The sequence below is a fragment of the Mastomys coucha genome, unplaced genomic scaffold (assembly GCF_008632895.1).
Source record: "Mastomys coucha isolate ucsf_1 unplaced genomic scaffold, UCSF_Mcou_1 pScaffold22, whole genome shotgun sequence".
Taxonomy (NCBI): domain Eukaryota; kingdom Metazoa; phylum Chordata; class Mammalia; order Rodentia; family Muridae; genus Mastomys; species Mastomys coucha.
Window position 1 is genome coordinate 211,415,480 of NW_022196905.1, and position 11,419 is coordinate 211,426,898.

Genomic DNA, 11,419 nt, shown 5'->3' on the forward strand with positions numbered 1-11,419 from the left:
AAGAAAAAAAAGGCTTTCTAGAAGATTTTTTATCTAGCCTGTCCCTACTCCACCTCAAAAAAAATGCCCACAATATTTACTAAATTACTATCAAGGTTATCTTAAAGACCTGGGAGAAAACAATTTTGGATCTGGCAAGCAGATTCTCATAGAAACTAGAACACCTCTATTTCTACCAAGACCACACAAACAATGTGTATTACTCCGAACACACCACAATACAGCACATTGCTAAGAGTTACTAGCCAAGCATAGGCAAGGGAACCCAAAAAGGCTCAAACCTCAGTTACCTGTCCAAGCCCAAGATGATTTTTCTTCCATCCCGAGCATATTAAAAAGTGACCTCACACCTTTAATCCCAGCACTTGGGAGGCAGAGGCAGGCGGATTTCTGAGTTCGTCGAGGCCAGCCTGGTCTACACAGTGAGTTCCAGGACAGCCAGGGCTACACAGAGAAACCCTGTCTTGAAAAACTAAAAAAAAAAAACAAAACAAAAACAAAAAAGTAATCTCAAAGGCCACTTCCTGGTCTCCCAGCAAACACTTCATATCTGAATGCCTGTGCATCTTCCCATGGCCCTGCTCCTGACAGCAACAAGGATACCCGCCCCCTACACTGCCAACAAACCTTGGGAAAAAAATACAAGAACAAGTGAAATTAGTCTATGCTCACACAGGAAGAAAAAGATGCCCCTCTGCTCACAGGACTCTTAGCAGAGGAAAGTGTGACATAAAGTGACCCCTTACAGTTAAATCTTGACAGCCTAGGACCCAAAGCACTTCAGGTGGGGCATGAGAGATGGAAAGAGGACCGGAAGGTAGGGATAAGAGAACAATCAACTGCGATTGTGCGAATTACTGCGATTGGCAGTAATTCAGTACCAAAATCCCGGGCTTTAGCTTCTAGTCAGATGCTCAATGGAGCATTTAGGCCAAGAAAGGTGACAGGAAGACTCCACTCTCTGCAGGGTCATCTTTTCTAGAAAGACCCCAGGAAAGGTTTGTCCACTAGCAGAAAAAACAGGAGGCTCTCCAGGCATCACAGGTAGACAGAAGACTGGAGGCAGTACGGGCCTGGGGTTCCCTCCGAGCCAAAGAAGGAGATTCAGCCAGAAGACCGACGGGGAGTAAAGGCCAAGACTCCGGAGACCAGGGCTACCCTAGTCATCGCGAAGACACTAGTTGCTTCCCACCTTGCCGCCGGCAGGGAGACCTTCCCGGGGGGTTCTCAGTTCCCAGGGTTGAGGGGAGGAGGCACAGTGGGGAGCACCAAGGGCGGCCGGGCTGGGACAACCGAGGGGAACTATTTCTGATGAAAGCTACGAACGATCCCTCAATCAAGGCCGCGTGAAGCCTCGGTCTCAGGTACCCTCAGCTGCCGGGCTACCCGCCTTGCCCGCGGTCCCCGGACCCAGAAGAACGAGAGACTGAGATGGCAGTAGCTGTGGCGGGCAGATCACCTCCCGGAGAGACCCCCTGGCCGGGGGCGCGTCGGAGGGGGAGGGTCTCGACACATGCGGCCTCGGTCCCCGATCGCGCGGCAGTCACTTACGTTGCTCTGGGAGTCGATGGCCTGTAGCAGCCGGTCCCTCATCTGCTGCGGAGACGCCGGAGCCGCTGTCATTGCCTGGGCGAAGCGGGGGGGAGCGGCCGGGCCGGCGGGCGGGCAGGCTGAGGAGGGGGGACGCGGGTCAGTCGCTCGCCGGCCTCCGGGAACGGAGCCGCATGTTCCCCGCGGCGCCGGAGGAGGTCAAGGCGCTCGGGGAGATGGCGGAGGACGGAGGGGAGCGGAGGGGACCGGAGCTCAGGCCCCGGACCACCGCCGCCACCGCCGAGCGAGGAGGAGGAGCCGACGGAGGAGCCTCCGCCACCACCGCCGCCGCCTCGAGAACCAAACTCCAGTGAGCTGCCCCCGCGCTGAGCACTCTGGGTAACCCGCGCCGCACGCAGCGTCGGCGCCACGCTGAGGAGGTTGGGAGATGGGGCGGGTGGAGACGCTGGGCTTGGGAGGGGCCGGCTCGTGAGCCACTCCTATTGGTTCTGCGCAAGCGCGCGCAGGCGCACTTAACAGGTCCTGTCGCCAGGTTCCGAGGCCGGACTCAGGGAGCCGTTGGGAGGCAGTTGGGCGTGGCAACGGACGCGATCCGAAGGCCACGCCCACTCCGGACTGGAGGGCGGGGCTCTCTAGCGGAAGCGCACCCTTCGAGTCCTGGATCACGGACTTTGCCTCCTAGCTGCTACGGGGTCGCGGAATGGAAAGACCCTCCCCGGATGAGGGCCTCCCGCGTCTAGAAGCCAGAGGATTGGAGCGGCCATATAGGTACACTGAGGGTCGCGGCGGTTGCCTGCGTGGAGACCCGTGCCGCGAGGAGCTCGGAGGAGCTCCGCGCAGCCGCCGCCGCTGCAGAGGCCCCAGGCGCGGGTCTGCAGGGCAGTGCGTGTCCCCATGTGACCCGCGCGCTGCGGGGACCTAAGGGCACGTCTGGGAGCTGCCACCTCTGCAGAGGACGGGAGTCTGCAAGGCCTGCGCGACAAGACGCCGGCACCTCGGCTCTGCATCCGTGCAGGGCTGGGAACTCAAGAGGAAGGAAGCACCGCTCTCGTCGCCTTCCTAGAGGCGGGGTGAAGGGGGGGGTGAGGGACGGACTGGAGGTGGCCAGCCAGTGTCTGCACAGCAGGATGCGGAACTGTCGCCCGGCATCTTCCCCTCGGCGCTCTGAGGGGACGAAGTGATCTCCGCTTTGCATCTCAGGTGCTGGAAAACAGGAACGCCTCACCGAGGAGGAAGGGAGGCGCCAAGGTCACCGGGAGTTTTAGGTCAAGCCAAGAAACGAAGGATGTCAAGTATAAGGGCTGCGGTCCTCCGTCCTTCGGTGACCCCTAAAGATGGACCGATGGAGGGGGAGGGCGGGCTCCGAGTTTAGCGCAGTATACGAAAGTGGCCTCGGGAGAAATAACTTCCGTTTTGTGTCCTAACCTTAAAAATCCAGACTTGAAACAGAAGGGAAACAGGTAATGAAAACCACGTGTACTCCTGATAGCTGCTCAACACCTGTCAATTTTAAATTTGTTATACTTCTAGGGGTTACTGGGAGAGGCGGGGAACCAGGCATTTAATTCCAACGCTCTGGAGTTCCGTGCCAGCTTGGTCTACACAGTGAGTTCCAGACTAGCAAGGACTACGTAAGTAAGACCCTGCCCTTCCCTCCCACCCACCCAGAAAATAAAAGTTTATCATGGCTGGTTTCTTGATTCTGCACGTGGCAGAAGGCTTTGCATTATACCAGTAGAATGAACATGAACAAATACTTCTCAAATATACTCTCTCCCTGGCACGTGTTTGTAGCTCATGGTCCAAGTTGGAAAGCAGCCCATTTTGAAGATACAGTTAATCTTACTAGATAAGCAAAATAAACAAGGTCCTTCATCAACATTGGCTCCTAGATTCTAGGTGTTTTTAGGCAGAGTTTATGAAGCCAGAGCTGGTCTCAAACGATTTATTCCTGTCAGTATCTCCCTCGTGCAGGATTACATTTATGCCAATCTACTGTCTTGTTATTTAATAGTTGATTTTTTATTTTTTTCCTCCCCTTATACAGGCTCTCACTATGGAGCCTGCTCTGGATCTCACTATGCAATTCTGCCTAGTTGGAAACTCACAGTGGAGACCAGGCTAGCCTCAAATTCACAGAGATCTGCCTGAGTCTGCCCCCAAGAGCTGGAATTAAGTGCATCATCCTGCCCAGCAGACCTGCTGTCTTGTTTATTCAGTGGTACAGTATGCCATTTTTTTTTTCAAAACAAGTATAGATTAAGCAAGAAGTTAGTTTTGCATGGATCAAGTCATGAAAACATCTTGGACAGCATTCAGTTTACCTGTTGACCTTGCTATTTTAGTTTTCTCCCCAGGTTTTGAGACCATATGTAGCCTAGGCTGGCCATGAACCTTTTTCTTTTCTTTATTTTTTATTTTCTTATTTGCCTGGGATGATAGCACTCAAGGGGAGGCAGAGGGATCTCTGTGAATCCAGTCTAGTCTACATAGTGAGTTCCGGGATAGACAGCCATATGTAGAGAGACCCTGTCTCTAAATTTATTTGACATTAATGTTTTGCCTGTAGTATATCTGCACCTATATGTGCCTGGTGGCTACGGAGGCCAGAAATAGTTGTCAGATCCCTGGAACTAGGATTATATGCAGTTGTGAGTACATGCTGGGAATTGAATCCTGATCCTAATTCAAGAACCAGTGCTCTGAACTGCTGTACATCTCACAGGCTTGGCCTTGACCTCTTCATGCTGCCTCCATCTCTTCAAGCACTACAATTATAGGCATGCACCACTCACCACCATACCTGGCCCTTCTGATGTGCTTTTCTTTTTTTTTTTTTTTTGCTTTTTGAGACAGGGTTTCTCTGTATAGCCCTGGCTGCCCTAGTCCCGGAACAGACCAGGCTGGCCTCGAACTCAGAAATCCACCTGCCTCTGCCTCCCAAGTGCTGGGATTAAAGGCATGTGCCCCCACCACTCAGCCTGATTTTATTTTCGTTTGGTTTTTTTCAAGATAGGGTTTCTCTGTGTAGTTTTGGCTGTCCTGGAACTCACTCTGTAGACCAGGATGGCCTCAAACTCAGAAATCTGCCTGCCTCTGCCTCCCAAGTGCTGGGATTAAAGGCATGTACCACCACTGCCCGGCTTGACTTAATTTTCTTAAAGGTCAATTTCTATGCCTAGCCTTTAATCCCAGCACTCAGGAGTCAGAAACAGGAGAATCTCAGTTTAAAGCCATCACGTAGGTATGGGGAATGAACTCTGCAGGAGCAGCAAGCATGCGTGATGGCTAAGCCATCTCTCCAACCAATTTTCTTGTTTTGTTTGTTTTGTTTCAAAAAAGGGTTTCTTTGTGTAGTTCTGGCTGACCTGAATGAAACTCATTTTATATACCAGGCCACCCTCAAACTCATAGAGATCCAACTTCCTCTGCCTTTAGAGTACATGACTACAATATTGTGGAGTCCTATGTACACAACTTTATTCTACTTGTTTATTTACCTAAGTTTGGTTGGTTGTGTATATATAATTGTGTTTGTGTGTTACACATGTGCAGGGGACCACTGCCAAGAGTCAGTCCTCTTCTTCCACTGTCCTGGGGATCATCTAGGCTTGGCTGGGTAAGTGGCTGTACCTGCTGAGCCATCTGGCCACTCTGGTTTTGCTTTTTTGAGACAGGGTCTCCTTCAGTATCCCAGACTAGGCTTGAATTTGTAGTCCTCCTGCTTGAGACTCAAGTGTGGTCCTATTTAAAAGTTACACCAGCTAGACCTGGTGACCCACTTCTATGATCTCAACAGTCAGAAAATGGAGGGAAGAGGACCAAGAATTCAGGTACAATATTGGCTCCATGTTGAATTTGAGACCAGCCTGGGCTATGAAACTGTCTTTGAAAGTAGATGTTGGGGCCGGGCGTTGGTGGTGGTGCACGCCTTTAATCCCACTCACTACAGAGTGAGTTCCAGGACAAGCCAGGGCTACACAGAGAAACCCTGTCTCGAAAAACCAAAAAAAAAAAAAAAAAAAAAGTAGGAGTTGGGGACTAGAGAGATGCCTCAGCAGTTAAGAGCACTGACTATCTTCTGAAGGTCCTGAGTTCAAATCCAAGCAACCACATAGTGACTCACAACCATCTGTAATGAGATCTGATGCCTTTTTCTGGGGTATGGTGTACTTACATATAATAAGTAAATATTTTTAAAAAAATGGCTGGGTGGTGGTGGTGCACACCTTTAATCCCAGCACTTGGGAGGCAGAGGCAGGCGGATTTCTGAGTTCAGGGCCAGCCTGGTCTGCAGAGTGAGTTCCAGGACAGCCAGGGCTACACAGAGAAACCCTGTCTTGAAAAACAAACAAACAAACAAAACAAAACAAAATCCTTCAAGAGGATCCAGATTCTATTCCCTGCACACATGATGGTTCATAACAATGGAATTCCAGTTCCAAGAGGTCTAAAGCCACTTTCTGGCCATGTGGGCACTAGACATGCGTGTGGTACACAGACATACATACATACAGGCAAAACCACTCATACACATAAAAGGAATTTTTTTTTTTAAACAGGTGGTTGTGAGCCACCATGTGGTTGCTGGGACTTGAACTTATGATCTCTGGAAGAACAGTCGGTGCTCTTAACCGCTGAGCCATCTCACCAGCCCAAGGAATGTTTTTATAATTAAAGTACTTAAAGTTTTGATTAACTGTAAAGGGAATTCACAGCCGTGTAAGGTGTCCCAGCGCTTGACCATATCCAATTCAGAATGCACAAGCTTGCTCTGCGGTCTCTAGCTTTGAAGCTATGCACTCAGCCAGGCTGCTAACCCTCAGGAAAGCAGGACTGTAAGCTAGATGTGGCGCACACTAAAGTCGAGGAAGACAGAGAGGAGGACAGGAAGCCTGTGGGGGCGACATGGTGAGACCCTGTCTCAACCAAGGATATCTTCAAGGGACACAGACCCAATTTCTGAAGCAGAGTGCAGCTGGAGCGGCAACGAAGGGGAAGATGACTCTGTACCACACAACCATGGCGTGTCTGAGAGGCATTTTAACAGAGACCTTTCAGTGTTCTATACTCTGACCTGGTTTAAAATTCCAGCAATTTCTGCAAAGAAAGCAACTGAAGCAGACAAATATGCATACACAACATAGGAGATAGCACTGTCAGAGCAGAAGTCAGAAGCAAGCCAGATGAATATCAGAATGCAGAAATAAGTAGGACAGCCTTGGGATGCAGTGACTATCAATCACCCAACACTAGTGAGAATTCTGCAGGGTTTTTTTTTTTTTTTTTGTATTTTTTGTTTTTGTTTTGTTTTTAGACAGGGTTTCTCTGTATAGCCCTGGATGTCCTGGAACTCACTTTGTAGACCAGGCTGGCCTTGAACTCAGAAATCCACCTGCCTCTGCCTCCCAAGTGCTGGGATTAAAGACTTGCCCAGCTGCAGTGTTTTTTTTAAATGCACAAATACTATAAGAATATGTTTTCGTTTTAATCCAAGGTATGGGATTGCTTCAGATTATGTGTCGGGTGTGTGTTTCGGATTGTCCACAGCAGCTAAGTATGATTTGCCTCATGCTCTAGCAGAAGCATGATTTTGCCAGCCACAGATAGATTCTGCATTTGTGTGGCATTTTGAATTCTGGGGGCTTTTCAGAGAGTGTATAAATGCTAGGGCCCCAAGAAGGTAGGTTGTTGGTTGGTAGGTTGGTGCTTTTTGGTTGCTGTTGGTTGTGGTGTGTTAAATAGTTGTGTGCAAAGAAGAAATTAGATATTTTGACTGAAGATCAAACTTGCCCCTAATCAGCAGGAAGTAGTGACATAAACTTCCACAAAGACAGCCTCCTAAGCCGACCCAAACAGCATCAGGCATCAGGGAGCAAACACTCAGACATCTCTTAGGAAGCCATTGTCATTCGGATCACCACATTCCAGTTGACTACACAGACTCGTAGCATATCAAGCTGCAAAATATGTTCAGGTCGAAAGTTCCCATAGTCTTTCACAGTCTCAGCACTGCTTAAAAGTCCATAGATGCTTCTAAGACTCAAAATAATCGCTTAATTGTAATGCCCTATACAATCAAAAGGCAAATTACACAATTCTCACATACAGTGGCACAGAATACATACTACCTTTCCAAAAAGGAGGAACGGGGGCATGGTGAAAAATGACAAAAAGCCACCAGGTTGAACTCTAAAGCCTGTATGTAGCTCCATGTCTGATGTCAGAGGGCTGAGAAGGCTCTGTGTGTCCTGTTTTGCTGCCTACAACACATCTCTCTCTCAGGATGGTTCCACTTCCTGTGTGCAACGCTCTTTGGCAGACAACCCATGAATCTGGCATCTCCAGTATCTTGGGGTTTTCAGTGCAACCCAGACTTCACTTTCACAGCTTCACACAGAGGCTTCTTAAGGACTTCAAACAGGAATTCCCCTGCCACAGGCTACCTTTGCCTTGCAGATAGAAAGCTTAACTAGGTGGAGTCCTGCTCTGAGGGCATCTTTCCCTTTGTTCCTGCATGCAGAGCAGGCCTGTCCTTACTGATGCTGATCTCACTCCAGCCTTCAGTATAATACTAAGACTCCGGGGTTCACCGCTCTTCAATATATACATGTTATGTTTCTGCCCCATTGCCCTTTTTCATTGAAGACCTACATAAGCATTGGCAATAATAACCACAGACTCAACATATGTTTGGAATTCCCTCCACCAAAGAAATGAGACCACTGCTTTTAAATTTAACCTTGGGCAAACTCTCCAGACAAGGGCAGAAGGTAACCACATCCCCTGCCAAAACAGTCCAGGGATGGCTCCTGCACAGTTGCTAATGCTGTTCCCTCTTGAGCTGGGCCTTCACAGTCCACATGGCTCGCTCTCAGGATAACAGTCTTCCAGGCTCCTGCTGGGACTAAGATGATCTTTATACTTTCATACAGGGGTCAACTGTTATCTTTAGTCCAAAATTCCTAAGTCTTCCATGCCCTTCCAAAAACCATGGTCAAATCTGTTAGAGCAACAGCCTACTCTCTAATATCAACTTCTTTTTTGTGGTTTTGTTTATTCAAGACAGGGTTTCTCCGTGTAGCCATGACTGTCCCGGAATTTGTTCTTTAGAACAGGCTGACCTCAAACTCAGAGATCTCAGAGAGCTGCCTGCCTCTGCCTCCCAAGTACTGGAACTAAAAGCATGCAGTGCCACCACCAACTTCCTAGTTACTTTTCTGTTGCTATGATAAAACACCAAGACTAAGCCATGTGATGTGTGGCACGTGACACAGCTCAGTAGGCAAGCAGACTAAGGAGTTAAAGGCCAGCCCAGTCTACAGAGCAAGTTCCAGGACAGCTGGAACTGGGTTCTCTAGAGTCATGGAGCTAATGGAATGAATACATATGCAAAGGGAACTTATTGGGATAACTTACATTCTGCAGTCTAGCTAATCTAACAGTAGCTAGCTGTGGATGGAAAGTCTTAAGAATCCAGTTGTTACTCAGTCCCAGAAGGCTGAGTATCTCTTCTGGTCTTCTGTATCTGCTGGAATCGTGGAGAAGTAGGCTCCAATGTTAGCAAAGGAATTGATGTGCTAATAAGGCAAAAGGAGGCAGGCAAAAAGCAAAAGCTTCCTTCTGCATCCCTATATGGGCTTCCAGCAGAAGGTATAGCCCAGGTAAAGTTGTGTCTTCCCACCTCAAGATCCAGATCAAAAACCTGTGTCTTCCCCCTTCAAAGATCCAGACTAGAAGTGGATTCATCCACTTCAAACCAAGCAGAATCTCTCTCATAGGTGTGCCCTCCATTTCTGGATGTCAGGTTGACAACCAAGAATAGCCATCACAACTCAGACTATACTAAAAGTGACTTCTGGAAGGAAGAGTTTCCCTAGTGAGGCCACACCCTCTAAACCTTCCCAAACATTTCCACCAACTGAGGACCAAGCGTTAAATGCCTGAGTCTATGGGGGCATTTCTCCTTCGAGGAAGCACAGAGGCCCCAGCTATAGTTGATCCAGTTCTCCAGCCTCTCAGCCTGAGTCTCCAGGTGTGTATCACCACATGCCTGGCTATTTGTTGACTCTGGGGTGTTTTTTTTTTTTTTTTTTTTTTTTGGTTTTTCGAGACAAGGTTTCTCTGAGTAGCCCCAGCTGTCCTGGAACTCACCCTGTAGACCAGGCTGGCCTCAAACTCAGAAATCTGGCCTGCCTCTGCCTCCCAAGTGCTGGGATTAAAGGCGTACGCCACCACTGCCCAGCAACTGGGGTGTTTTTTGAAGGATGGTCTCACCACCTAGGCTAGCCTACAATGAGAAATGTCATTAAGGAGACCTGCTCCACCCTGGAAAAGGGGGAAGGGTTCCCTCAGAACAGGACTATAAGGGGTTTTCTGGGGCTAGAGAGATGGCTCAGCAGTTAAGAGCACTGACTGATCTTCTGAAGGTCCTGAGTTCAAATCCCAGCAACCACATGATGGCTCACAACCATCTGTAATGGGATCAGACGCCTTCTTCTGGTGTGTTTTAAGATAGCTACAGTGTACTTACATATAATAAAAATTGCTGGGCCAGAGCCAGCTGAACAGGAGCAAGTAGAGGTCCTGAGTTCAATTCCCAGCAACTACATAAAGGCTCACAACCATCTGTACAGCTACAATGTATTCATATACATAATATTTTAAAAGGGGAGTTTTCTGGCACAAGGGTATCTTGTCAGTTGGGAGCCAAGGGATACTACAAGTGACACCACACAAACCTCACAGGAGATTTATTGGAGACACAGAATGGTGGTTGTCTCTGAGAACAGTTACAGCAGAGTGCTGTGTGGAGGGGAGAGCTTCTATAGGTCTTAGGAACCTGCACAGTGAGCATGGAAAAGTACAGAGCTGTCCTAAGCATTGTTCTGCTGTTAATGCTGAATCCTGAGGAAGGGGATTTCCTAGCCTGGGGCAGGATGTTCCTCCTTTGGCCCTTTTCCCTGCATTCCTCTCTTTTATGTTTAGTATTGGTAACTAATCAGAAGACAGGAAAGAGGACAGCATTATCATTAAACTGTGTCCTGCTGTGTGGGCATGCTGAAGTCCATGGGACAAGCATGATCTTCACCATCAGGCCATGGGAAGGGGTTGTAGGTCTCTGGCCCCTGTAGTTTGGTAGAGAAGCAGGGTTAGCAAGGGTCCATAGAGGAACATCAGTGATCCATCAGCCAAAGAGGCATTGAGCCGTTCTTCACGTTTTTGAACATCTATCTGGAGTTGTCAGATCTTGTCTTTACTATAGCTAACTGGCTGACATAGAAACATCATTCCTCCCGGAGGAAGAGGCAAAGGTCACTCTTTTCCACTGTTGGTAGATCTAATTACCTCATCAATTTTTCTCTAATGGTTTTTAAGTTGTTTGCATGGAAACAAGAATTTTTCTTAAAGCAGACAATAGCTTATGTGTCCTGCAAAATGCAGGTCATACTGCAGAACTATTTAAGTGAATGAATCTACCTGTTCATAGATTTGGGTTTATTTGGTTTTAACAGGCACCTTTTCTGTGGTGGTTTGAATATGCTTGGCCCAGGGAGTGGCAATATTAGGAGATGTGGCCTTGTTGAAGGAAGTGTGTCACTGTGGGCATGGGCTTAGGAACCTTGTCCTAGCTGTCTGGAAGCCAGTCTTCTAGCATCCTTCAGATGAAGATGTAGAACTTTCAGCTCCTCTTGCACCATGCCTGCCTGAATGCTACCATACTCCCACGGTGATGGTAATGGACTGAACCTCTGAACCCCTAAGGCAGCCCCAGTCAAATGTCCTTATGAGAGTTTCCTTGGGCCAGGTGGTGGTGGCGCACGCCTTTAATCCCAGCACTTGGGAGGCAGAGGCAGGCAGATTTCTG

General features: G+C 48.6%; 1 protein-coding gene and 1 long non-coding RNA gene across 4 annotated transcripts in view; one reads left to right on the forward strand and one right to left on the reverse strand.

The window, feature by feature from the left end:
- Med26 (mediator complex subunit 26) overlaps positions 1-2,390 on the reverse strand; it is a 47,538-nt gene extending 45,148 nt beyond the window's left edge. The window contains exon 1 of the mRNA XM_031340301.1: positions 1,552-2,390. Coding sequence (XP_031196161.1) covers positions 1,552-1,623 — 72 coding nt within the window. The 5' untranslated portion in view covers positions 1,624-2,390. The remainder of the gene's footprint in view (positions 1-1,551) is intronic.
- LOC116069560 overlaps positions 2,081-11,419 on the forward strand; it is an 18,912-nt gene continuing 9,573 nt past the window's right edge. The window contains exons 1-4 of one of the 3 annotated variants that reach the window (XR_004110034.1): positions 2,081-2,751; positions 3,082-3,182; positions 3,599-3,772; positions 5,107-5,170. This is a non-coding gene — a long non-coding RNA (uncharacterized LOC116069560). Of the gene's footprint in view, positions 3,183-3,598; positions 3,773-5,106; positions 5,171-11,419 lie in introns of all 3 variants that reach the window. The other 2 variants (XR_004110032.1, XR_004110033.1) reach the window with 2 other exon arrangements.